Source organism: Saimiri boliviensis, chromosome 1 (assembly GCF_048565385.1).
Source record: "Saimiri boliviensis isolate mSaiBol1 chromosome 1, mSaiBol1.pri, whole genome shotgun sequence".
Classification (NCBI taxonomy): Eukaryota; Metazoa; Chordata; class Mammalia; order Primates; family Cebidae; genus Saimiri; species Saimiri boliviensis.
Genome location: NC_133449.1, coordinates 127,240,970 through 127,268,779, shown reverse-complemented (window position 1 = coordinate 127,268,779; position 27,810 = coordinate 127,240,970). Strand labels below are relative to the sequence as shown.

Here is a 27,810-nt window from a genome sequence, read left to right as displayed (position 1 = left end):
ACTGAATACATGAATCGACGCTTTATTAAATGATAAGTCCATCGTCCGACGGGTTCGCTGGTGCCAGCCATCGGTGCCATTTTGCCACAAGTGTCCTGTGGCAAAGCAGTTTTTCTCGGTCCATTCAAGATCGGGACGGGAAGCAGACGCTTTAGTAGAATACGTCTCCCAGCCAGAAGTCGACCTGCTTCCCTGTGGTGTGCACATGGAGAATGTCCTCGCATCATGGTTTCAAGTCCTGGCTTGACGGCCCCACGACCTGGCTTAGACAGAGGAACTGCACTTCAACCGTGTCTGTTTTTTTGCATATTTTGTGAAATTCTTTTCTTCAGAATTTTGCCACCATGTCTTTCCATTCATTATAAAAATATTGTATGTCGTCTTTGCCAGAGGAGATCTAAACCAAAGCAAAGAAACCATACTGCTCAGCTCAGCGTGCGGGAGCTCCTGCCGCCTGCTGGTTGGGAAGGGTGGAGGCCAGCTATTCCAAGGGTGAGGAGGACTCTGCTGCCCATCGGGAAGGTTTGTCATCTGTGAAATTCTTTTTGCCTCTGGGCAGCACAGAGCCTCTGGGAAACTCTCTTCCCCACAGTTTCTCTTAACTATCTCAGACCACCCACGGTTTGACTGGTCCCTATGGGAAGGGGTCACAGTTCTGACCACTCTGCTGATATCTCAAGGAGCATGGAGGGAAAATGGTAGGTCCAGTGGTGCAGGCTTGGTAGAAAGAGGATGCTGGAGGTGGGGGTGGGGGAGGTGGCTTGAATGGGTCACCAGACCCAGGAGCCTTGGCATGGAGGGAAAGCAATGCCACTCTTGTGGCGAAATTTAAACACTGCTACCTCTGGAGCCAGAGGGTGGGTAGGGGTGGGGATGGACAGTCCCCCTCATCACACGCCTCTAGCCTATTGCTCTAGGGGCAAGCTGAGCACTCAGTGCAGTGTCGGGCAGGACTGGAGGGGCTGTGGGGAGCTGCTCTTCCTTCTGTGGTCAGGAATACGTGACCCCGGGGATGCGGCAAGAAGCAGTGATTTCAAAATGCAGTTCCACATACACAACGTCAGTCACGCAAACCATTTGCTCTCTGGTGCCTGCTCATGGTGAGTGCCCCTGTGCCTGAGCCCCCTCATCTAGAGGCCTAACCAAAATACTTAACCGGCGTAGACAGGCACTGACCAGTCAAAATGACCGCCACTGAAGCAGAGCCCTGGAGGGCCACGGCTGTGCCAGGCACTAACCCTTCATTTGCAGGATCCCGGAGAAGATCAGGAAGTGAGTGGGCAGCTCGAGGAAGGCGTTCAGTATTCTAGCAAGCAGGGCGGCTGTGCCAAGGTGGATGAGCTGAATATCAGCCCTGCTCTCACTCGCCTTCATGGCTTCAGCCCTCCAGACCCTCTTAGATTTGTGTTTTTCCTTTCTTTTCTAAATCTATATTCCTATTTACCAACCTTTCAGCCACAGTCCTCAATATGAGGACAGGTCTGGCCTAATGGGAATGGTCTTGAGAGGCAATCCTGGCCACCCAGGGATCCCCAAACCCAGCTGTGCATCAGAGTCACCCAGGCTGTGCTTAAAACCCATGGCCGGGTCCTGTGTGCTTTACAGAGCAGGTCAGGGGATGTTGAAGCACAACCAGGCTTGCAGCTCCTGCCCTCTTCCTAAATCCGGATCAGCAGGAAGCACTGGGGGCAGCGCGACTTCAAACACCAGCGGGTTCTTGGAAGGAAGGCCATGGCAGCGCCACTCACGATGGCTGTTTCCTCCTGATGTATAAGGCCAACCCGAGCAGCAACAGCATGGTGGCTGCGAGGACAGCCGCCCCTGAGACTGCGGCGATGATGGTGTTCCTCTGCAGGAAGTGCAGGAGCTGCCCGCAGGGCATTGCCCTAAAGTGAGCATCTAAACAAGAAGACACAGTACAAAGTGAACAGAGATCCCAGCTGGGTTACCCACAACCAGGACTAAACCTGCCAGAGACACCTGTTCATTCCATTCACAACCGAATAAAAACCTTGGCATCTTAGCCACTGCTTCCAGAAGTCCTCTCAAGAAGAAACTGGCTGTTTGAGGAAATGTGTTCCTCTGCTATCTGGTGATAAGACGAGATGTTTTGCGGCGTGGAGATGAGACGCTGAGGGTCTGGGCTGGCACATAACAAAGCAACCAGGAAGCGAGCTCCACAGAGCAGTATGTAGGTAAAGAGAAGAGCAGATGAGAGCTCAGATGGGGTGAGGGGAGGCAGGGGCACTGGAGGAGGCTGAGAAATCCTACTGCAAAAACTTTTAAGAACAATGGAGGCCAACATTCAGTCTGCAGCTTTTCACAGGGCAGGGATGGAACCGCTTCTCTGCTGCCCCTCCTCTGCCCCTGGCTTCAGGAAATTCTCCTGTGTACAGAACTTGCCTCGTGTGTGTAGGTTTGGGGTATTTCGTATCGGCACCAGCACGAGGCAAACATAATGCCAGAGATGATCCCCAGTTTCAGAGCCCCTATGAGGATTCACAAAGACTGTGAAAGTGGATGGGAATACCTCTGAGCATAGGCTCGGGAAAGCAAGGCAGTCTTAGCCAGATCTCAAAGGACGGAGACCCAGTCGACATCAGGGTCTCCCAGAGCATCTGTCACCCAATTTATAATGTGACCAAAAAAGAAAAAGACATCAGGGAGATGGGACAGGGAGGTATGATCCCCGGTAGCAGCTGGCTTCGTGTGGAGAGCTGTCCAGGGCAGCCAGTGATGCAGACGGGACAGCTGAGCCAGGGCCTTCTTGGGTGATGGGGAGAAAACAGGGTTTGTGTAGCCTCCCACCTTCAGCTATGCTATGCCAAGAGGTGGCTCATCCAGCACCTCTAAAGTCTTGTTCAAATAATTTCGCATTTATTATTTCTAAGCGTTAGGAAGGGACAGCTGGGTATCGTTTTGACAGGGAGTGGCTGTGTGGAGGGCTGCACTGTGCTTGGTGCCAGCATGGGTGAGTTTCTGCCACTCTGAACAGGTCTGGGCTCAGGGATGAGCAAGGGTGAAGCTCATCTGGAACTAGGCCCGCACGTGGCATTTCATCCCTCCTGGTTGTCAGAAAGCCTCAGCCCGGCACCGGCTGGGACTCAGAATATCATGCCCATGTTACGAAGGACCCTGGCTGTGCAGACACAATATAAAAGTACCTTTTTGAAATTTCTGGAGTTGGGGCTTTTGTATTTCTAGTTGTTTTGTTTTGTTTTTTCAGATGGAGCCTCGCTCTTGTTGCCCAGGCTAGAGTGCAATGGCACAATCTCTGCTCACTGCAGCCTCCACCTCCTGGGGCAAGAGATTCTCCTGCCTTAGCCTCCTGAGCAGCTGACATTACAGGTGTCTGCCACCATGCCCAGTGAATTTTTTTGTATTTTTAGTAGAAATGGCGTTTTGCCATGTTGGCTAGGCTGGTCTCGAACTCCTGGCCTCAGGGGATCCGCCAGCCTCGACCTCCCAAAGGGCTGGGATTAAAGATGTGAGCCACAGCACCCAGCCTCTGGAGTTGGTTTCATTCACAAATCTTAAATACACATTGTATTTTGCGGGTGAATTAAAGGTGTCAGTTAAAATACCACAAAAGGCAAAAGACACATTCTGAAGCTGTCTGTATTTCAGCATCATACTTAGTTCATGCTATATAGATTCCAACCTGGTTTAGCTGCTCCTTCAAGTGTTTCTCTATCTGCAGTAGTTAACTGCTGTCTTACATCCCTGTCGAACAGAGGGGATTCTTTAAACCTCTTCTCCTCTGAGACGTAATCTACAAAAGACCAAATGTGTTCATCGGTAAACAACCATGGCCTGTAATTAGTTCTGCTTTTATGATAAAAGTAGCTTCTTCTAGATCAAAGTGAGGAGTTAGGGAGGATTTGGGGGAAAGTATAAACATCAGAACATCAATGTGTTGGTGTTTTCTTGGTTTTTGTTTACTTTTTAAAAATCTAACAAATTCCTGGGCAACCCACCCATAGCTGAGGCAGGATTCCTTGCACTTGAGCCTGCATCTGAATCACACTGGGAGGGCTTCTGAAAACACAAATTGCCGACCACACCCCAGAGTTTCTGATTCCATAGGTCTGGGATAGGCCTGGAAATGTACATGATTCACAGACCCCAAAAGATGCTGCTTCTGTGGGGAGAGGCCCATGCTTAGAGGACCCAAGTGAGAACCTCTCTAAGCTGCAGCCTACTTCTCCACTTGCATAAAATAGAGAAAATAAGACCTACTTCACAAGTTGCATGCTGTTCGTGAAAATAACTTTAAACCACAAAGTGCTATAAAAATGTTTCTTGAGTTGCAAGGACAAGATAGGAAAATTAACCAGACTGAAGTATTCAGGTATTGCTAGAGGGATTGCAGAATAGTTTAATGGAAACGAGACAGTCGAAAATGAGAAATATTTGCATCCTCGGCTCTGCTCTTTGGTGCCTGACTCATTTGCATATGAGACCTGTCAAAGGGCCTGAGTTTAGCTTAGAGAACATCGGGAGGCCAGCATGGCCTGTCTGTCTTTGCCAGATGCAGAACGGCCTGGGAAGAGGCTGAGAGATGTTGTGGGAAGCTCTGGGGAACAAACTAGAACCAATGGGTCGCGCTCCAGGAAATGTGTGTGGACTGTTTGGCAGTTAGAAAGTGAGCTATCAGCCGGGCGCGGTGGCTCAAGCCTGTAATCCCAGCACTTTGGGAGGCCGAGGCGGGTGGATCACGAGGTCGAGAGATCGAGACCATCCTGGTCAACATGGTGAAACCCCGTCTCTACTAAAGATACAAAAAATTAGCTGGGCATGGTGGCACGTGCCTGTAATCCCAGCTACTCAGGAGGCTGAGGCAGGAGAATTGCCTGAACCCAGGAGGCGGAGGTTGCGGTGAGCCGAGATCGCGCCATTGCACTCCAGCCTGGGTAACAAGAGCGAAACTCCGTCTCAAAAAAAAAAAAAAAAAGAAAGTGAGCTATCAAAGAGGGAATGGCAAAGGATGGCAAGTAATGACTCTCACACCCCAGAAGACTTCAGAGCCGGCTGGAGCTCCCAGGCCCAGATGAGAGACCTTCCATGTTGGAAGACCAGCTCCCAATACATCAATGTGGATTCAAGATCTCTCAAAGTAACCAAGTGGTTGGTGAAAAAGAAAAAAGAAGACAAAGAAACCGTTTTCTTCAAAACTGGGCCCAGGTGAGACACCACATACAGCCGCTCCGTGGATGTTTAAAATTCCCCTCAAAAGCTCAGTTTTTTATTAGGCTCTTTCAATAGGGGAGGGGATTGAGGCTACACAACAGTGTGGTAACGATCATAGAAAAAGAATACATTTGCAAGCCTGATGCACAAAGATCCCAATGTCAGCATGGAAACCATAAACCTTAGCAAGAATAGAGGTTAAACATAAACTTATATCATCAGCAAGAAAAGCACTGGGCTCACTGCTGCAGAGGGAACAGGATCCGACACGAGACAACAAGCACGTCTCTACTAAAAAAAAAATACAAAAAATTAGCTGGGCATGGCGGCGCGTGCCTGTAATCCCAGCTACACAGGAGGCTGAGGCAGGAGAATTGCCTGAGCCCAGGAGGCGGAGGTTGCGGTGAGCCGAGATCGCGCCATTGCACTCCAGCCTGGGTAATAAGAGCGAAACTCCGTCTAAAAAAAAAAGAAAAGAAAAGAAACGCTGAGGTAGGCAGATGGCTTGAACTCAGGAGATCAAGACTGCAGAGAACTATAATCACACCACTGCACTCCAGCCCAGGTAACGGAGCAAGCCCCTGTCTCAAAAGAGTAATGAAATTAAACAAAATAATAATAACAGAAAATTATCACAATATGGTTAAGACTATCATGAGGCTGATAACAGCCTCATGAAGTTCTTGTTATTCCTGAAAAAAGAGAAATTTGTTCCTTATTCAACTTGGCTTAGAAAAGAGAGAAAATTCTCAATTTCATAAGACTGATCATTAACTTGACTTTTGAAATGCGACATGTCAAATCGGAGTCCAGAGATTAACAGACAGAAAGCCCTGGCGAGCATGGAGTTCTCCACTAGGGGGCAGACTCGACCTGCTCGTCCACAGAGCTGGAGCAATGACAGACCTGACACGAGAACACGTGTTCACTCCCTTTCTCTATGGAAGGGAGAAGACATCAGAATTAAGAGCCACTGCCTATTCTTATCGTCAGTATGGACATAAGTTTTCATTCACCTAGGGTTCTTTGAAGAGTCTGAAGGAGTCTTTTATGTTTGATGGGTTGTGTGAGATCATTTGTTGGATTATTATTTGTGGGGAAAAGCACAATTATCAAATTTTTGACGAACACGGTTCCATTTCCAGACTTCTTTTGAATTTTAGAACTATTAACTATGACAGGAGCAGCCGCCCGTTACGAGAGCAATTCTCCCATCCTTCTGTGGTGTAGGCTCAACCCAAGCTGCCAATCAAGCGTGTGCTGGGCTTGGTAAAAACCCTTCTTAAAGGAGTGCAAAACCAAGAAACTTTGACTTTGTGCTCAAGAAAAAGTTGAATTCTTACGTCTTGATAATTGTCTGTGTTTTGGAGACTCTAACATTGGTATGAGCCTTTGATTACATGTTAATAGCACCTTATTGATGGGACTGACACTAGATTCCATTCAGTGGACCTATGACCATCCCTAGCTACAGCTGTGTCCACAGACCTGGGCACACTTTTTCCAAGACACTTCACTTCTCAGAATGTAATTTCCCCACTTCTCCTACTATCGAGATGTTTTTCACCATTTTTTTTTTTTTTTAACAGAATCTCACTTTGTTGCCCAAGCTGGAGTGCAGTGGTGCGATCTCGCCTCACTGCAAACTCCACCACCCGGGTTCAAGCGATTCTCCTACCTCAGCCTCCCAGGTAGGTGGGTTTATAGGTGCCTGCCACCACGCCCAACTAATTTTTGTATTTTTAGTCGAGACAAGGTTTCACCATGCTGGCCAGGCTGGTCTGGAACTCCTGACCACAGGTGACTCACCTCAGCCTCCCAAAGGGCTGGTGGGATTACAAGACTGAGCCACGGCACTCAGCCTTTTTTTGTTTTGTTTTGTTTTTTGTTTTTTTGGTTTTTTTTTTGTTTTTTTGCATGGTCACTGATGCTGAGGAGGGGGTCCAGACAGTGTGGTCTGGAATTTACTGTCCCTGCTCAGTATCCTGAAAGCGGCTCCCACCCTCTGAAGATGGATCTGATCAGCCCCCTCAGCTGGCAATGTGACCTTTGTCATGTCCCACTGCCTGCGGGTGATTCTCAGCCTTCTTCCCTTACTCTTCCTGCTTGGAAAAACCCTATCAAGCAGATCAGCCTCTTGTTCTCCCAGAACTCTGTGCAACTACAACAAAAGCAATTTTTTAAAACCTTCAATGTTAGCATGTTTATATCTAATAGTTATTTATTGATTAGCTGTCTCTCTTAAGAGTTGTGAGCTCTTGGAGGACAAGAATGCCTCACTGAGCTCGCTAGCTTCCGGCACAGTGCCTGTGACTGGGTGGGAGGGATCAGTAGCTAGGTCTTGAGGGAGAGAATGAATCTGGAAGAATCTTGACTGCAACTTCATGAGGGACTCTGAGCCAGAACCACCCTGCTAAACCTGTCTTGTTAGCCAAGACTCCTGGCCATGGTGGTGCGCACCTATAGTCCCAGCTACTCGGGAGGCAGAGACAGGAGAATCGCTTAAACCTGGGAGGTGGGAGTTGCAGTGAGCCAAGACGGCACAGCTGCACTCCAGCCTGGATGACAGAGTGAGACTCCGTCTTAAAAAGTAAAAATTGAAAACAAACAAAAAAAAGAAATAAAGAAAAAAAACGTTGTCCTGGTTCCTCCAGAAGGAAAAATAATGACTTGAAAGTAAAATTATTTGAAACCAATTGACTGAAGAAACAGTTTTAGAAATAAAAGAATCAAGCTAGATAGCTTTCTATCCTCCAAGTATATCATTTAATTTATTTAAACAATGATTATTCAGGGTTGAAGGTAAATTATTCAGGGGCATTTTCTTATTCAGGAGCTGAGGTGTCTTGGCACTGGAATATACATTCCTGGGCAGACCACACCTAACATTTGCAAACACCAGCACAACAATTTTAATAGGATAACAAATAGTGCTACGAAAACAGGATATCCACATGCGAAAGAATACAGTCAGATCTTTATCCAACACCATAAACAAAAATTAACTCACAATGGAACAAGGTCCTAAATGTAATACCTAAAGCTATAAAACTTTCAGAAAAAAACATAGGGCAGAAAATTCACAACGTTGGATTCAGAAATTATTTCTTGGGTCTGATACCAAAGACAGAGGCAACCAAAGAAAAAATAGACAAATTGGACTTTATGCAAATTAAAAAATTTTGTGCATCAAAAGACAGTGTAAACAAAGATGTCCCACTCAAAATGGAAGAAAACATTTGCAAATACTTTATCTGGTAAGGGAATGATGCCCAGACTAGAGAGAGAGCTCCTGACACCCAACAACAAAAATACAAATAACCCGTTCAAAAATGGGCTAAGGACTTCAATAGACATTTTTGCCAAGAAGATGTACAAATGGCTGATCGTGCATGAAAAGATGCTTAACATCCCTAATCATTAGGGAATTGCGAATCAAAGCTGCAATGAAATACTGCCTCTTACCCATTAGAATGACTACTGTCGAAAAAAACAGAAAATAAGCCAGGTGTAGTGGCTCACGCCTTTAATCCTAGCAATTTGGGAGGCTGAGGCGGGTGGAATACCTGAGGTCAGGAGTTCAAGACCAGCCTGGCCAACATGGTGAAACCCTGTCTCTACTAAGAAATACAAAAAAAATTAGCCAGGTGCAGTGGCACATGCCTGGAATTCCAACTAGTCAGGATGCTGAGGCAGGAGAATCACTTAAACACAGGGGGCAGAGGTTGCAGTGAGCCAAGATCGCACCACTGCACTCTAGCCTGGACTACAGAACAAGACGTTGTCTCAAAAATAAATAAATAAATACATAAATAAATAAAATTTTAAACAATTAAAAAAGAAAAACAGAAAATAACATGTGTTGGCGAGGATGTAGAGAAACTGGAACCCCTGTGCTGTTGCTGGGAATGTAAAATGCTACTGCCATCATGGAAAACAGCATGGTGGTTCCTCAGGAAATTAAAACCAAAACGACCATAGAATCCAGCAATTTCACTTCTGAGTATACACCCAAAGTAACTGAAAGCAGGGTCTCAAAGAATTACCTGTACATCCACATTCGTAACAGCATCATTCACAAGGCTAAAATGTGGAAGCAACCCATCAAGGGTAAGTGAGTAAACAAAACGTGGCGGATACCTACAATGGGATATGATTTGGCTTCAGAAAGGAGGGACATTCTGACATACGCTACAACATGGGTGAACCTTGAGGACATCATGCAAAATGAAATGTCAGTAACAAAAAGACGAATACTCTATGATCCCGCTTATGGGAGCTATTTACAGTAGTCAAAAGCAGACAGAAAGTAGAACAGCGGTTGCGAGGGGGTGCAGAAGGGGAACGGATGGTTATTACTTAATGGGTATAGAGTATTGGTTTTATAAGATGAAAAGAGTTCTGGAGATGAATGCTGGTGATGGATGCACAACGTCACGAATGTACTTAACACCACTGAACTGTGCCCTTAAAAATGGTTAAGATGGTAAAGCTTATGTTATACGTATTCTATAACAATTTTTAAAAATTGAAAAGGAATACGAATGGAGGAACACCCATCATATGTATCAGTAACTGAAAGTTATAAATCTGGCTCAGTCTACATATCTATACCAGGACCTGCTGCTTCCTTGGTGTCTAAAGGAACCCCAAGGCTCCTTCCCCGTCCCCTGCCAGTCTGAGTGACAGCACAGATGTGCTGAAAAAAGCTGGGCCCAGGGCCAAGACTCTGGCAGTGACTGGACTCTCCAAGCCCCAGTATGACCAAGTAGAATTCATTCTAAAAATGCAGGATGGTTTGTCATGAGGAAGTTCATTATTATCATATATATGTGTGTGTGTATATATATATATATAGTTATTAGACTTACGGAAACAAATCATATGATTAGTTCCACGGATGCTGAAAGGACCTTGAACAAAATGCAGCACCCAGTCCTGATGTTTAAAACAAGCACATATGTAATAACAAGTGTTAGTAAGGATGTGAAGAAACGGGAAGGCTGCACACACTGGTGGGATTGTAGCACAGTGTAGCTGCTACAGAAGCAATATGGAGGCTCCTCCAAAAACTGCAAATAGATTTACCATATGAGCCCACATCCCACTTCGGGATACATATCCTAAAGAATGGAAAACAGGATCTTGGAGATATTTGCACACCCAGATTCACTGCAGCATTATTTATTTACAATAGCCAAAACATGAGGGTAACTCAAGTGTGCAACAACAGATAAATGGATAAAGAAAATATGGTATATGCATACGACAGAAAATTATTAAGCCTTAAAAAGAAAAGAAGGCTGGGTGCGGCGGCTCACGCCTGTAATCCCAGCACTTTGGGAGGCCGAGGTGGGCAGATCACCTGAGATTGGGAATTTGAGACCAGCGCGACCAACATGGAGAAACCCTGTCTCTACTAACAATACAAAATTAGCCAGATGTGGTGTAATGTAATTACGCATGCCTGTAATCCCAGCTACTCGAGAGGTTGAGACAGGAGAATTGCTTGAACCTGGGAGGCAAGGGTTGCGGTGAGCCAATATTGTGCCATTGCACTTCTGCCGGGGCAACAAAAGTGAAACTCCATCTCAGAAAAAGAAAGAAAGAAAGGAAATTCTGTCATATTCTATACCATAGATTAACTTTGAGGACACCATACTATGTGAACTTCACCAATCACAAAAAGACAAGTACCGTATGTTTCAACTTACATGAGACATCTAAAGTAACTCGACTCATAGAAACGGAAAAAAATACCCAAAAGTGTTTTCTGGACAGATACATTCTCAGTACAAATCTATGTACGTATATATATTTACATGTACAATATATTTACATGTATGTGTATAGATGGAAGGAAAGAAATACAGATTGATAATCTCTTATTCATATTAGTCCTATAACCAGAATCTTAATCAGAAAATTCTAGAGGCATTTTCTCCAAGAGCAAGTACAAAACAGGATGCCCACTATATCTCCAGCAACCACTCAAGATTATCCTAGAGGTATTAGCAATGCAGTTAAACATGATAAATAAATCAGGTAGAGGCATAACAACTGGTAAAGAAGTAGAACTATCTCTATTTACAGATGATATAACAGTATGTGTAGAATTGAATAAGGCAAGAGGACATAAAATTAATATACAAAAATCAAGCTTCCCTATTCCCAAACAATAAGTAGGTAGAGAATATAATGATAGAGAAAACCCCTTTCTTACAATAGCAACACAGAAAATTAGATGACTTGGGAATAAACTTAAGAAGATCCATGTAAAAATCTATATACGGAAAACTTGAACACACACTGAAAATGAACTCGAAGAACTGGAAAGGCATTCCCATTTCTAGCACAGGATGACCTAACATCTGTTTTCCCAAAGTGAATATTGTATTATAAATCTGATGCAATGCCAATCAGAATACTAACAGCCTTTTAATGACGTTAGACAAGTTGATGCTAAAGTTCATACGGAAAAACAAACATGCAAAAATAGCCAGGCAAACAATGAAAAAAACAAAAACAGCAAAAGGGGAACCAGTCCTGCAAGACATTAAAACTGTTATCTGCTGTGACTCACACCTGTAATCCCAGCACTTTGGGAGGCCGAAGTGGGTGGATCACTTGAGGTCAGGAGTTTGAGACTAGCCTGGCCAACATAGTGAAACCTCATCTCTACTAAAAATACAAAAGGTAGCTGGGCAAGGTGGCAGCCACCTGTAATCCCAGCTACTCCAGAGGCTGAGGCAGGAGAGTTGCTCGAACCTGGGAGGAGAGGTTGCAATGAGTCAAGATAGTACCACTGCACTCCAGCCTGGGCAGCAAAGCAAGATCCTGTCTCAAAAAAAAAAAAAAAAAAAAATACGATTTCAACCTCTAATTAAAACAATGTGGTACAGTGTTGAATACAGAGAGGAACAGACCAGTGAGTTAGAGTAGAAAGCTCAGGCATAGGCCGGGCGTGGTGGCTCACGTTTGTAATACCAGCACTTTGGGAGGCCGAAGTGAGCAGATCTTTTGATATCAGGAGTTCCAGACCAGCCTGGCCAAAATGGTGAAACCCTGTTTCTACTAAAGTACAAAAATTAGCCTGGCTTGGTAGTGTGCTCCTGAAAGCCCAGGTACTCAGGAGGCTGAGGCAAGGGAGTCGCTGGAACCCAGGAGGCGGAGGTTGCAGTGAGCCGAGATCACGCAACCGCACTCCAGCCCGAACAGAAAAAGTGAGATTCCATCTCAAAAAAAAGAAAGAAAGAAAGAAAGAAAGCCAGCCCAGGCATACACACAGTACATACAGGAATCAATAAATGAGAAAAGGGCATCTCAGGTCACTGAAGCGAAGATGGACTTTTTCGTAAATGGTGTTGGGACAACAGGTAGCCATGTCACAGGAAAATGGAGGGACGCAGACTGATTGTGCAGATGAGAACATTTCAGCCCCCCGTGGTCCTCCATGTAAAACCATACCCTCACCTCCCGCAGTGTAGACCCAGGTACCAAAGAGCTGGCCAAGTTTATTTATGATCATCATGCAGTTTACGGAAGGGAACATGGAGGATGAATTCTGGGATATTAGCAGTATTCATTTCAAAGAGTATTCTGTGGTAAATTAATCGCAAATATCATCTAAGTCAATGATTCCATATGTCGGGGGCTAGTACCTGGCTGACTATAGAAAAGTCACTAGAGGGATGGGTAAAAACGTGCAGATTGCTGGGCTCATTTTCAGAGATTCATGGGGAGGCCTGGGAATAAGGATTTTTAATAAGCTCTTCCCATTCCCCATCCCTGACCCCTGGCTGATGTACTGTGCGTCCTGGGAACCAGCGGCCAGGTTCATAATCCTGCACCCAGGAAAGACCACATATTTACCAGCTCAGACAGTGACCTATTTGGGTTTTTTCTTTTAAATCTTTAAGTCTTTCATGGAGAGAAACGCTTCATGGATTCTAGCTGCTCATCCTGTCTTCGGAGCCAATCTGCCTCCAGCATGATCAGATCGCTCAAATGAGCCTCTGGTCCTGGCTGGAGGGAGCGCTTTCCCAACACCTGAGGAGGAGGGAAGAATTCCACTGGGGCAGCCCTGCAGGAATGTGCTTAGCCCCTGCCCAGCTCCACCACCCCAGAGGGGAAAAGGCCTGCCCAGGTCAGTTTGGGAGGAGGCACCGGGTGTCTAAGGCGAGCTCTCTCTCCCTCCTGGCCAGCAGCCATCTGCCTGCAGATAACAAACATTCTAGTCTGCTCCTTCATGCTATACAGAAGCAGACTCACACAGAGTGGGATCTGGGGAAACCATGGGTATCCTAAACCTTACTGGTGATTGGGGATCTCTTCCTAATTCAGGGTGAATTGCCCACGTTGTGCAGCCAAGTACCGGTATTTCTCTACAAGACAGTCCCAGCACCATCTGCCGGACCCTCAGCTCTGAACTCAGGTCAGGTCAGAGGAAAAAAAACGATGACTTATCGACCCCCAATTCCAATTGTATGCATTTGCATTTACCTTTATTGGGAATTTTGTCCACACTGCCAAGGAAATATTCTGGTTTAGGAGAATTCCAAGTAGCACTGGTTCCTTTGATAAAACACATGAAAAAGAAATGAGAAAAAGGGTCTTCGTCAGTATACATTTGCAAGCACCTTGGGCCCATATTTTGTTTCCCATTCTTTTGTTTTGTTTTGTTTTTGAGATAGAGTCTTGCTCTGTCACCCAGTCTAGAGTGCAGTGGCAAAATCTGGGCTCACTGCACCACCGCCTCCCAGGTTCAAGTGATTCTCATGTCTCAGCTTCCTGAGTAGCTGGATCTACAGGCACGAACCACCATGACCAGCTGATTTTTGTATTTTTCGTAGAGATTGGGTTTCACCATGTTGGCCAGGCTGGTCTTGAACTCCTGACCTCAGGTGATCCGCCTGCCTCACCCTTCTGAGGTGGAGTGCTGGGATTATAGGTGTGATTACGGTCACTGCTCCCAGTCTTGTTTTCCATTTTTAAGTTGAAATGCTAATAAAGAACTCAACTTGTATGAACAAATGTGTGTCTGAAAGTGAATGCCTCAACGTAGAGAGCAGTGCCATCTCACTGCCAATTGCAGAGGTGCCCAGGCAGCTGTCCTGGGCTACCCTCAGGGAAACTACCCTCAGGAATTGGGGTGCAAACATCTGTCTGCAGAATATCAACACAGTGTCCACTCCCCCCCCCCCTGCCCGGGGCACTTGCATGCACATCTGGCAGATTTCCAATACATAATTCTATCCTCATTACTATGAGCAAATACCTATCTTAATTCCCAAAGTGCTAAATTTTTCCCGTAATATGAAGCTGCTTTGGGGGAAAGAGTGTGTTCTTCACATCTGTCGTTTCTATGGGTGTGCCAAAGGTAAGTCATTTTGGTCTTGTTTTTATCATCCACTGGATGGGGCATTAATGACTACATAACCCTCAAACCACACTGTACACTTAGAAGGATTCATGTGTTGGGTGGAAAGTTACGATGCTGCTAGCTGCTCTTGTTGTCAGGAATGGGGAACCCCACTTGCAGATCAGGTTTCTGTCCTCTGAATGCCTCCAGGGTGGCAGAACCTGCCCAACACTGCACATCAAGGATCATCCCAAAATACACAGAGATTCACACTTTGGACCATGGATTCCATAGCAGGTGGAAGGTTATAGAGAGGATTTCATATTTATTTCCTTCATATCTCAGTCTGGCTTTGCCCCACTAGTAGTTGGGTTAAAGATTGCTAGGATGATAGTACCACACATTTAAAACGACACATAGGCCTATAGACGTGTGCATTTATTGTGTTCACGACATACACTTACCTTTTCTCATGTCTCTCTCTGTAATGGATCTGACTGCTGCTGTTTCTTTAAATGATGGGTCATACGGAAACTGGGACGTGACTTGCAGTAGAATTTCATCTCCAGTGAAGCAAACAAAGCCATGTTAATACGAGCAATGCAGGACTGATGTATTTTGCTCTCTAAGTATGTAAAGCAGTCTATGAATACAGTGAATACGTGACGCAAACTCCGCAGATATGGGACTTTATTCCCTAAAATGCCTTGTCTTGGGAGGGAAAATGCCATTACCTAAATCATTTCCGGATAATTGTGATTGTCTGAGACTTCCTGGCTGGTAAACACTACCCGTTAAAGATATATGGCCCCAGATCTCCTGATACTTAGTGCCCTGATCATTCTTCTAGTTCTTTTAGATTGTTTGCAAGATAATTCATAAAAATAGGGTAAAGTTTGTGGGGGCAGGAATGAATCAGAACAGATTCTATCAGCTCAGAAAGCTCTGTTTATAAAACTGTTGCCAATTCATCAGGGTTACATTTTTAAAACATATGAAGTTCTCCTTCCCTTTCAAGTTCTCGGGCCTCTGGCTTCCCTGGGAAGCAGCAGTTTGAACTTCCTCTCTAGGCTTTCCTTGCTAAGCCTCAGAAAACAGTCCTCACAAACCCCACTCATCCTGTATCTATTCTGAGTGCATTTCCGGGGCTGTTGGTTCTCGGTGGTCTCTAATCACTTGACGCAATAGGAGCTCACCACAGAGACATCAGAAAATTAACCATCAGGGTCACCAGGACAATGAGGAGCTGCTCTCACCACCCCTCCTTGATGACCATGCTGACTTACGAGTCCCTGGAAATGCTGCCCAGCGGGAACTGCAGAGTTGAGCTGTGGCCTCCAATGCCAAGGTCCACCTGGCATGTACTGGGCAGGTCAATGGGCCCTTGAGGGATCATGGGTGTTTCCCAAACCCTCAACTGGGCTCCCATCTTCAGATGCAATCACCTGCCTCCTACACCTATGGGGCTAGATTCAGAGACACTGGGGTCACCTGCAAGGCTGAGAACAAGGCTTCTGCCTCCTAGACAGCAGGTGCTGAAGGCACAGCTGGGGGGACCACAAGTGCTATCCATATCTGCTCACTCATCCCAGCCTGGTCACCTGCCAGGCTGTCGTCTATGCAGACTGCCCGAGGCCTGTGTGATGGTTCCCATGGCGAGGAGCAAGCCCAGTGCTCCTGCCACGGACAGCTGCCAGAACGAAGGCCTATCGGGTGTCGAGAGATCTACTCTCGTGCAACCGGGAATGTGCAGGCATCGCTCTGTGATCCGAATGCCTCCTGACCCAGGGGGAAGAAACTGTGTCACTCTCCCTGGGCTCCTTCCCACACCTAAGGCGACCCTCAACCTCCACTCCTGACACAAGGCCCAGGAACCCCTGGGAGAGACTGCACTGGCATCTGGACAGCTTCCTTCAGCAGATGGCTGCGGTTCAGAACCCTTTTCTCTGTCTCAGCTCTCTGCTAAAGAGAGCTTCCCTGGGCCTTGGGTTTGCTCTCTGTGTGTGTGTGTGTGTGTGTGTGTGTGTGTGAAAATACACTTAATGTGAAATTTGCATTTCTGCTATTTATTTATTTAGAGACAAAGTCTTGCTGTGTCTGTCACCCAAGCTGAACTGCAGTGGTGCAATCTACAGCTCACTGCAGCCTTGAACTCTTGGCCTCAAGCAGTCCTCCCACCTCAGCCTCCTGAGTAGCTGGGACTATAAGGATGTGCCATCGCACTTAGCTAATTTTTAAATTTTTTGTACAAACAGGGTCTCTCTATGTTGCCTAGGCTGGTCTGGAACTCCTGGCCTCAAGTGATCCTCCCACCTCAGCGTTAAAAAGTATTGAAATTACAAGCATGAACCATCATGTCTGGCCCATTTTTACTTTATTTAAGTGTACAATTTAAAAGCATTGAAGACATTCACAGTGTTGTGTAAACATGACCACTATGTATTTCCAGAACTCCCTGCTGGAATGCAGTGGTGCAATCTCAGCTCACTGCAACCTCTACCTGCCAGGCTCAAATGATCCTCCCACCTCAGTCTCCCAACTAGCTGGGATTACAAGCTCATGCCACCACACCTAGCTAATTTTTTTAGTTTTAGTAGAGACAGGGTTTCCATGTTGATCAGGCTGGTCTTAAATTTCCGACCTCAAGCAATCTGCTTGCTTTGGCCTCCCAAAGTGCTGGGTTTAAGGCACCCAGCCTCCAGAACTTTTAAATCACCTAAAACAAGGCCAAGCGCAGTGGCTCATGCCTGTAAACCCAGCACTTTGGGAGCCCAAGATAGGCAGATCATGAGGTCAGGAGTTTGAGACCAGCTTGAGCAACACGGTGAAACCCTGTCTCTACTAAAGTTACAAAAAATTACCCCAGTGTGGTGGCACATGCCTGTAATATCAGCTACTCAGGATGCTGATGCAGGAGGATCACTTGAATCCGGGAGGTGGAGGTTGCAGTGAGCTGAGATCACACCACTGCACTCCAGCCTAGGTGACAGGGAGAGACTCCATGTAGAAAAAAAAAAAAAAAAATCAACTGAAACAGAAACTCTGTACCTATTACTATAATTTAAATGTGTCCTCAAATTTCATGAGCTGGAAATTTGATTCCCAGTGTGGTCATCATGTTAGGAGGTGGGGCCTGATGGAGGTGTTTGGGTCATGAAAATTGTGCCCTCGTTAAAAGATTAATGTGGTTATCACAGGAGTGGGTTAGTTATCACAAAAGTGCATACCACGTAAAAGGACAAGTTTGGCCCTCCCTTACTCTCTCTTTCACCCTCTATGGCTTTTCCACTTTCTGCCATGGGATGATGATGCAGCAAAAAGGTTCTCACTTGATGCTGGCCCCTCAGTCTTGGCCTTCCTAGCCTTCAGAATTGGGAGCCAATAAATTTCAGTTTATTACAAATTACCCAGCCTGTGGTATTCTGTTATAACACCACAAAATGGATGTGTAGCAGCTGTACCATCTTATCTTCCCACCAGCAACGTATGAGGGTTCCAATGTCCTTCATCCTCACCAACATTTAATATTTTTCTTTTTTTAAAAAATAGCCATTCTGGCTGGGCATGGTGGCTCATGCCAGTAGTCCCAGCACTTTGGGAGACTGAGGCGGGTGTATCACCTGAGGTCAGGAATTTGTGACCAGCCTGGCCAAAATGGCAAAACTCCATCTCTACTAAAAATGCAAAACTTAGCCAGGCTTGGTGGCGGGCAACTATAATCCCAGCTACTAGGGAGGCTGAAGCAGGAGAATTGCTTGAACCTGGGAGGCGGAGGTTGCAGTGATCCAAGATCGTGCCACTGCTCTCCAGCCTGGGCGATAGAGCAAGACTCTGTCTCAAAAAAAAAAGAAAAAAAAAAGGCCGACTTCTTCTTTTCCTGGCTGGAACCATGGAGGGTATAGAAGAGAAGAAGATTCCTGCTGTGCCAGAAATCCTTAAGAAAAAGTGAAGGAATTTCACAGAGCTGAAGATCAAGCACCTGAGAAAGAAGTTTGCCCAAAAGATGCTTTGAAAGGCAAGGAGGAAGCTTATCTATGAAAAAGAGAAGCACTACCTCAAGGAATATAGGCAGATGTACAGAACTGAAATTCGAATGGTGAGGATGGCAAGGAAAGCTGGTAACTTCTATGTACCTGCAAAACCCAAATTGGCGTTTGTCATCAAGATCAGAGGTATCTATGGTGTGAGCCCAAAGGTCTGAAAGGTGTTGCAACTTCTTTGCCTTCATCAAATCTTCAATGGAAACTTTATGAAGCTCAACAAGGCCTCAATTAACATGCTGAGGATTGTAGAGCCATATAGTGCATGGTGGTACCCAAATCTAAAGTCAGTAAATGAACTAATCTACAAACTTGGTTATGGCAAAATCAATAAGAAGCTAATTGCTTTGACAGGTAACACTTTGATTGCTTGATTTCTTGGTAAATATGGCATCATCTGCATGGAGGATCTGATTCATGAGATCTATACTATTGGGAAACACTTCAAAGAAGCAAATAGCTTCCTGTGACCCTTCAAATTATCTTCTCCACGAGGCGGAATGAAGAAAAAGACCACCCATTTTGTAGAGGGTGGAGATGCTGGCAACAGGGAGGACCAGATCAACAGGCTTATTAGAAGAATGAACTAAGGTGTCTACCATGATTATTTTTCTAAGCTGGTCAGTTAATAAACAGTACCTGCTCTCAAACTGAAAAAAAAAAAAGTGGCCATTCTAAGAAGTGTGAATAATGGTATTTTGTATTTACCTAATGACTAATGATGTTGAGCATCTTTTTATGTGTTTATTGGCTATTTGTATATGTTCTTTGGAAAATGGCTATTCAAGTTCTTTGCCCATTTTGGAGTGGGTCGTCTGTTTGCTTTGTTGTTAAGTTATCAGAATTTTCTGTGTCTTCTGGATATTGATTCCTAATTAGATATATGATTGGCAAATGTCTTCTCATTGTGTAAGAGAAATGCCTTTTTTGTATATCAAATGATATTAGATACCATTCAATTTTTTAAATTTTTGATGGTGTCCAATTTAGCTAAATTTTTCTTTTTTCTTTTTTTCTTTCTTTATTTTTTATTTATTTATTTATTTGCCTGCTTTTGGTGTCTTAAGATAACACATGCCTAATTCAAGGTCATGAAGATTTTCACCTATGTTTACTTCTAAGAGACTAATAGTTTTAGCTCATGAATTTAGATCTTTGACTCACTTTGAGTTTTAATTTTTGTGTATGGTATAAGGTAATGATCCAGCTTCATTCTTTTTTCTTTTTTTCCCAGCTTCATTCTTTTGCCTGTGGCCTTCCAGTTTTCCCAGGACCATTGGTTGAAGAGACTGTTATTTCCACTCTGTTGGCTTGGCCACTCTTGTTGAAAGTCAATTGACCATCGACAAATGCATTTATTTCTTAACTTTTTTTTCTTTTTTTGAGATGGAGTCTCACTCCATTGCCCAGGCTGGAATGCAGTGGCACAAACTTGGCCCAATGCAATCTCCTCCGCTAGGTTCAAACGATTCTTCTGCCTCAGCCTCCTGGGTAGCTGGGACTACTGGCGCATGCCACCACATCCAGCTAATTTTTGTATTTTTAGTAGAGACGGGGTTTCACCATGTTGGCCAGTGATGCAAACTGACTCCCTACCTCACAAGATCTGACCACTAAAAGTGAAACATCTCTCTCTCTCTCTCTCTCTGTCTCTCTCTGTCTCTCTCTTTTAGTAGACAGTGTAGCTCTGTTGCCCAGGCTGGAGTACAGTGGCACAATCATAGCTCACAGCAGCCTCAAACTCCTGGGCTCGAAAGATCCTCCCAAGTAGCTAGGACCACAGCATATGCCACCACACTTGGCTAATTTGTCATGTTTTGCAGGGGGAGTTTTTTGAGTGTTTTTGGTTTTTGTTTTTTCGAGAGAGGGAGTTTTGCTATGTTGCCCAGGCTGCTCCCGCACTTCTGTCCTCAAGCAGTCCTCCTGCCTTGTCTTCCCAAAGCACTGCGATCACAGGTATGAGGCACCGCATCCGGCCAAGGTGTGTCTCTTTTTAACAGTCTCCCCAGGGGATTCTCATGCTACCAGATGGTAGCCCTGCTCCTGCTCCATGGGTCACTCTTTGAGGAGCAGGATCCTTTCCAGGTGTTTATCTTCTACATTTGGCTTAATTTATTAGGGTTTTGACACGTGGAGAAACAGATTCTAGCCTCAAGGCAAAGCACTTGCTTTCCCCTCAAAGCAGCAGGAACAGGTTACCTGAGAGACAACCAGGGACAAGCATGCAACTCTTCAAATACAGGCTAAGGGTCTCGTAGCAGGGGGTTACTTACCAAATATCTTAGCCAAATGCTCCTCTCGCTCATTTGAACCTGATGCAAATGCAGCATCTTTCGAGCTCTTTTGTTGGGAATAGCCTATGGGAAAATCAGCCACAGCTGTGATTAAGTCTTTCATTGGCTCTTCAGATATTCTTTTTAAACTGAGACTCTTCTGCACAGCATTCTGAGGAGAGCATCATGCACTTGGCCTGAACCCCCCTATTCTGAGTGTCACAGAGCATTCATGAAGTGTCTGCAAGCATCTGAAGTTCCAACACAACGCCGGGAGCTAAGTTCATTTTCACATGGTCTCTTGACAGACAATATGCATAGCCATTGAGTGATTTGTGCACATGGCAGGTTTAACTCTACAGGAAAACTGGTAGAAAGGCCTACGTGGTATATGCCAAATGATTTCAAGTACAACCACTTTGATCCAATAAAAGACAAATGCACAGTTCTCTGTTAATGAGACACTGATGAATCATTAAGACTAGATACACTTAATCATGCAAGCACTTTGCTAAAAACGTGTTCCTCATAATGTATCAGCCAGGGGAGCATCGTAAAACATGGTGCAGGGCAAGCTACTGAGATTATACAATGAAATATTCATGTCTTTTCTCAATCCAGTGGCTTATAGAATGCATTGGCAAAGTGATTAGTTACTAAATTGCTTTGCTGAGAGTCTTATAATTCATGGCACACATAGCTGGCTTATTCTGATAACTAATTACTCATTCTTATTTTTCTCCCTAATGCACATGATATCCACCTTACAGGGTTTCTCTGCTCTTTTTGTGATTTGGGGTTAATGTGCATTATTTTTGCATATGTGGCCAGCTGCTTACTCTCAGCCTTGGCATTGGAGCATCAGTGCTGGAGGAAAAATCAACTCTGCTTCCCTGGGCAAATATTTAACAGAGGCTGGGGTGGAGTGACGGTGGGGGTGACAGGGAGGGATGCTGGAAGACTCTGCTCTCCCAAGCCAATGACTGGGGCACTCATGGGCAGTGATCTATAAAGCGTGGGTGAATAGAAATTGATTATACTTCTCATAGCTTTTGTTACAAGGAACAGTGAACCCCACTTGCAAACCAGGTTTCTATTCTCTGAATAGCCTCCAGAGTGGCAGAACCTGCCTTACACTGCACATCAGAGATCACCCCAAAATACAGGGACACTCATACTGTATCCTGTAGACTCCCATATTGGGTGGAAGATTGTAGAGAGAATTTCAGAGCGTTCTTCACATCTCAGTTTGACTTTGTCCCCCAGTAGTTAATTTAAGGAATGCTAAAATGCTAGCATCGCACATTTGAGACAATACAGAGGTCTGTAGAGGTATGTACACATACCATGTTAGCAACATATACTTACTTTTTTGTGCGTCTCTCTTTGTAATGGATCTGACTGCTGTTCTTGTTTCATCAAATGTTGGGTCATATGGAACCTGAGAAAACACTTGCAGCAGAATTTCATCTCCAGTGAAGCAAACAAAGGCAGGTTAATACCAGCAGTATTTTGCTAAGTACCTAAAGCAGACTATGAATACGACGAATGCATAACACAAACTTAATAGATAGTGGACCTTATGCTGTAAATGCCTTGTCTTAGGGAAGGAAACTCCAGCTACCTAAATCATTTCCAGAACATTTTCATTGCATGAGACATCTGGGGTGGCAAACACTGCCCACTAAAGATATATGACCCCAAATCTCATGTTTGTCAGTGTCCTAATTCTCCTTCTTCCTGTTGTCATTCTGCCACACAAGCACTGGGGAGGTTCCCGATGACCTCAGAGAAGCAGCCTTTCCTGACCTCCTGCACTAAGCCACAGTGGCCTCCCCCAGATTGCTGTGACAGAAAGAAAATAAACCACTCTTTGTTTAAGCTACTGTAAGTCAGGTTTTTAGGAAATTACAGCCAGGTGGTACATTCTTTTTTTTTTTTTTTTTTTTTGAGACGGAGTTTCGCTCTTGTTGCCCAGGCTGGAGTGCAATGGCACGATCTCGGCTCACCGCAACCTCCGCCTCCCGGGCTCAGGCAATTCTCCTGCCTCAGCCTCCTAAGTAGCTGGGATTACAGGCACGCGCCACCACGCCCAGCTAGTTTTTTGTATTTTTAGTAGAGACGGGGTTTCACCATGTTGACCAGGATGGTCTCGATCTCTCGACCTCGTGATCCACCCGCCTCGGCCTCCCAAAGTGCTGGGATTACAGGCTTGAGCCACCGCGCCCGGCCTTTTTTTTTTTTTTTTTAATTATACTTTAAGTTTTGGGATACATGTGCAGAACATGCATGTTTGTTACATAGGTATACACATGCCATGGTGGTTTGCTGCACCCATTAACCCATCATCTACATTAGGTATTTCTTCTAATGCTAGCCCTCCCCTAGCCCCCCACCTGCCAGGTGCATTCTTAACTGGTACAGCAACTATGGTAACACACGGACTCCCCTCACCAGGATGATCTTGGCCACTCAGTTTTATGACCCATTATTGTATGGAGGAACCAAGCTCATACTCCTAAAGATCATAATCCTCTTCTACAGTGGAGACTGGCCTAGAGTAGAAGACTGCACATCATTGGCACAAGCTTTCACCCAGCCTTATCTCTGCAGAGAAACAGTACAAGGTGCTGGGGGTTCAGAGAGGAAGGTGACCTGGTGTGTGGTGTGCCTCCTCGAGCCATCTAGATAGTGGGAAAGGAGAATCAGACATGACACAGCCACAAAGAGCTACAAAGCAAGGGCCAGGGAAGACAGGAGGAGAAGAAAACCAGCTTGGCCTGCGGCAGCCAGAACACAAGTACACGGCTGAGCAGACTTCCGGAGGAAGTGGGCCCTGATGATGAGGCTGGGTTCCGGATTCAGTTGACCACAGTATTTACTGAGACCCAAGGTCACTCCTGTTCACCAACATTCAATGTCTCTGTCAACTCCCTTCACCAACAGTCTGGTCCTCCTGATCTCCCTCCAGCCCCAGTGGGCCAGTGTGTGACATGCAAGACACCTGGAAACAGCCTCTAGGAAACACTAATTCATGAGCTACAAGCATCATGAGAAGCCCTTGAAGCACTTATTGAAGGGGTGCTGCAGACCAGCCACAGCCCACACCAAGATCACGAACGACTCACACACGCCACCCCACCCCTCGTGCCGTTGAAGAAGGATGTGGAGCAAAGAGCCTGACACCAACACTTCCATAGCATTGGGACTGCCTGGGACCCGACAGACCTAAAGGGCAAAGCCGTCCTCAGAGAGAATTGAAGCTTGTGTACAAATGTTCTGTATGAAAATTGCACCCACAAAAACAAGAGTGGGAGCTATGGGGGCAGAAATGAAGCAGAACAGAAATTTATAAAACTGTTGCCAATTCATCAGGGTTACATTTTTAAAACATATGAAGTTCTCCTTCCCTTTCAAGTTCTCGGGCCTCTGGCTTCCCTGGGAAGCAGCAGTTTGACCTTCCTCTCTAGGCTTTCCTTGCTAAGCCTCAGAAAACAGTCCTCACAAACCCCACTCGTCCTGTATCTATTCTGAGTGCATTTCCGGGGCTGTTGCTTCTCGGTGGTCTCTATTCACTTGACGCAATAGGAGCTCACCACAGAGACATCAGAAAATTAACCATCAGGGTCACCAGGACAATGAGGAGCTGCTCTCACCACCCCTCCTTGATGACCATGCTGACCTACGAGTCCCTGGAAATGCTGCCCAGCGGGAACTGCAGAGTTAAGCTGTGGCCTCCAAGCCAAGGTCCACCTGGCATGTACTGGGCAGGTCAATGGGCCCTTGAGGGATCATGGGTGTTTCCCAAACCCTCAACTGGGCTCCCATCTTCAGATGCAATCACCTGCCTCCTACACCTATGGGGCTAGATTCAGAGACACTGGGGTCACCTGCAAGGCCGAGAACAAGGCTTCTGCCTCCTAGACAGCAGGTGCTGAAGGCACAGCTGGGGGGACCACAAGTGCTACCCGCATCTGCTCACTCATCCCAGCCTGGTCACCTGCCAGGCTGTCGTCTATGCAGACTGCCCGAGGCCTGTGTGATGGTTCCCATGGCGAGGAGCAAGCCCAGTGCTCCTGCCACGGACAGCTGCCAGAACGAAGGCCTATCGGGTGTCGAGAGATCTACTCTCGTGCAACCGGGAATGTGCAGGCATCGCTCTGTGATCCGAATGCCTCCTGACCCAGGGGGAAGAAACTGTGTCACTCTCCCTGGGCTCCTTCCCACACCTAAGGCGACCCTCAACCTCCACTCCTGACACAAGGCTCAGGCCCCCCTGGGAGAGACTGCACTGGCATCTGGACAGCTTCCTTCAACAGATGGCTGCGGTTCAGAACCCTTTTCTCTGTCTCAGCTCTCTGCTAAAGAGAGCTTCCCTGGGTCTTGGGTTTTCTCACATGTTCAACGGAAGGTTTAGAGTAGGAACCAGTGAGTTTCAGCCTGGTTTCCCCTGGAGGGTTAGAAAACTACAAATGTGAAGGTCTATCCCCGCACCCCAAAATCTGATTCAGGATGTGTGTAGAATGTCTCAATTGTTAAAAAGAGGATTGCCCCAGAGGTTCTCATGCTCAGTTAGGACTGACAACCAGGGCCTCAGAGCAGAAACTGGCGAGGCAGGTGTGCTGCAGCTGGTGCAAGGTGGCATCTGATGCTGCCGTCTCAGTGAGCTCCCACACGGTGCTGCTCTGCTCTATTCATGCTCAGTAGGGTCTTTTTCAGGTGTGTATCATCTATGTTTTGCTTAATTTCTTGACACTTAGACAAACATTCTAGCCTCAAGGAAAAGCACCTGCCTTCCCTTCACAGCAGCAAGAACAGGTTACCTGGGAGACAATGAGAGTCATGCACACAACTCTTTGAATCCAACCTGAGGTTCCACAGGGAAGCGGGTGACTCACCAAATATTTTAGCTAAATCTTCATCAAGATTTTTTGAACTTGAGGAAAATTCGGGCTGGGTATGGTGGCTCACATCTGTAATCCCAGTGCTCCGGGAAGCCAAGGTGGGCAGATCACTTGAGGTCAGAAGTTCGAAACCATCCTGGGGGACATAGGGAGCTCCCAATGCTACAAAAAATAAAAAGCAATTATCTGGGTGTCATCGTGTGCACCTATGGTCCCAGCTACTCGGGAAGCTGAGAGAGGAGGATCCATTGAGTTCAGGAGTTCATGACCAGCCTGGGCAACATGGTGAAACCCTGTCTCTACTTAAAATACAAAAAATTAGCCAGGCATGGTGGCATGTGCATGTAATCCCAGCTACTTGGGAGGCTAAGGCGGGAGAATCACTTAAACCTGGCAGACAGCAGTTGCACTGAACCAAGATAGCGCCATTGCACTCCAGCATGGATGAGAAAGTGACACTCCATCTCACAAAATTAAAAAATTAAAAATTAAATAAAATTAGTTGTGCTTCACAATTCTGTGAGTATATTAAAAACCACTGAATTATACACATTTTAAAGGGTAAATTTGGCCAGCCATGGTGGTTCATACCTGTGATCCCAGCACTTCGGAAGGCCAAGGTAGGAGGATCACTTGAGCCCAGGAGTTCGAGACCAGTCTGGCCAACATAGTGAGATCCCTATTTCTACAAAATCTTAAAAAATCAGCTGGGCATGGTGGTACACACCTGTGGTCCCAACTACTTGGGAGGCTGGAGGGAGGATCCTTGGGCCTGGGAGGTTGAGGTTGCAATTAGCTATGATTGTGCCACTCACTCCAGCCCCAGGTGGCAGAGGGAGACCCTGTCTCAAAAATAACAATAAGTAGAAAAATAAAACAAAGGGTGAATTTTATGATATATTATATCTCTATAAAGTTGTTACTTTTTTTTTTTTTTTTTGATTGAGGGTCCCACTCTGTTTTCCAAGCTAGAGTGCAGTGGTGTGATCATGGCTTACTGCAGCCTTGACTTTTTGGGCTCAAGTGGCCCTCCCACCTCAGCCTCCATAGTAGCTGGGACCACAAGCAGGCACCACCATGCCTGGCTAATCTTTTAATTTTTTGTATAGACAGGGTCTCATTACATTGCCTAGGCTTGTCACAAACTCCTGGGTTCAAGGAATCCTCCTGCCTTGGCTTCCTAAAGTACTGGCATTATAGGATGAGTCACTGTACCCGGCCACTGTGCCCTTTGTTTTGTTTTGAGACACAGTCTCGCACGATTGCCTGGGCTGGAGTGCAGTGGTGAGATCTCGGCTCACCGCAACCTCTGCCTCCCAGGTTCAAGCAATTCTCCTACCTCAGCCTCCCAAGTAACTGGGATTACAGATGTCTGACACTACACCCAAGTTTTTTTGTGTGTGTATGTTGGGTTTTTTTGTATTTTTAGTAGAGATGAGGTTACACCATGTTGACCAGGCTGGTCTCGAACTCCTGATCTTGTGACTCGCCTGCCTCAGGCTCCCAAAGTGCTGGGATTACAGGCATGAGCCGCTGCACCCAGCCAATGCTGGTATTTTTTAAATAGTGAGTGTGTATAGATAAAATCAGGATGGTTAATTAGCACATGGTGTTCTTTATACTAATCTTTCCACTTTTGCATATGTTTGGAAATTCTTACAATAAAAAGTTAAAAATATGCATGTATGCCACCCTCCTATGGAGCTCTGAATTCTGAGAAAGCTTCAAAATTAGGGAAACATTTTAAGTTACTCCCTTCTCCCAAGTAATAAACCCTGAATGGTAGATTTGGGAAGGTAAAGAAGGTAGGGTAGGTAGACTGTCTATGTTCCCCACAATGTGGGAGGGAACACCCTCCTCTGTCCCACTTAGGCTCAAAGTGGGGCCTAAGTTTCTCTCCAGCTGCCACAGCTATATACCTCGGATCAAGCAGAGGGCAAAGAAGAGGGCCAGGGCTCTGCTCATCTTTGCCTTAGTCCATGAACCAGCAGGCAAAAGCCAGTTTTCTGAAGATTCTTCAGACTCAGCAGCCTCAGGACTCC

At 45.8% G+C, this 27,810-nt stretch overlaps 1 protein-coding gene and 1 pseudogene across 2 annotated transcripts; one reads left to right on the top strand and one right to left on the bottom strand.

The window, feature by feature from the left end:
- Positions 1–27,810, bottom strand: C1H2orf92 (chromosome 1 C2orf92 homolog). 2 transcript variants are annotated; one of them, XM_039479237.2, is made up of 8 exons: positions 27,688–27,810; positions 22,233–22,334; positions 20,865–20,948; positions 15,016–15,114; positions 13,693–13,764; positions 3,662–3,772; positions 1,749–1,899; positions 1–397 (listed from the first exon to the last, which is right to left on the bottom strand). In XM_039479237.2, the coding sequence occupies exons 1-8, from the start codon at positions 27,731–27,733 to the stop codon at positions 265–267; spliced, it is 798 nt and encodes a 265-aa protein (XP_039335171.1). In that variant the 5' UTR covers positions 27,734–27,810; the 3' UTR covers positions 1–264. The 2 variants fall into 2 exon arrangements, with proteins under 2 accessions (XP_039335171.1, XP_074244214.1); XM_074388113.1 differs by lacking the exon at positions 22,233–22,334.
- Positions 18,441–19,224, top strand: LOC101036376 (large ribosomal subunit protein uL30 pseudogene; annotated as a pseudogene).

Bases quoted from the DNA above. Each gene is read 5' to 3' on its own strand.
- C1H2orf92 (XM_039479237.2), bottom strand. From the start codon at position 27,733: ATGAGCAGAGCCCTGGCCCTCTTCTTTGCCCTCTGCTTGATCCGAG. The intron at 20,949-22,232 runs GTAAGTATATGT...ATTTTCCCATAG, and splicing joins AAAGAGAGACGCACAAAAAA to GCTATTCCCAACAAAAGAGC. The intron at 13,765-15,015 runs GTAAGTGTATGT...GTTTTATCAAAG, and splicing joins AGAGAGAGACATGAGAAAAG to GAACCAGTGCTACTTGGAAT.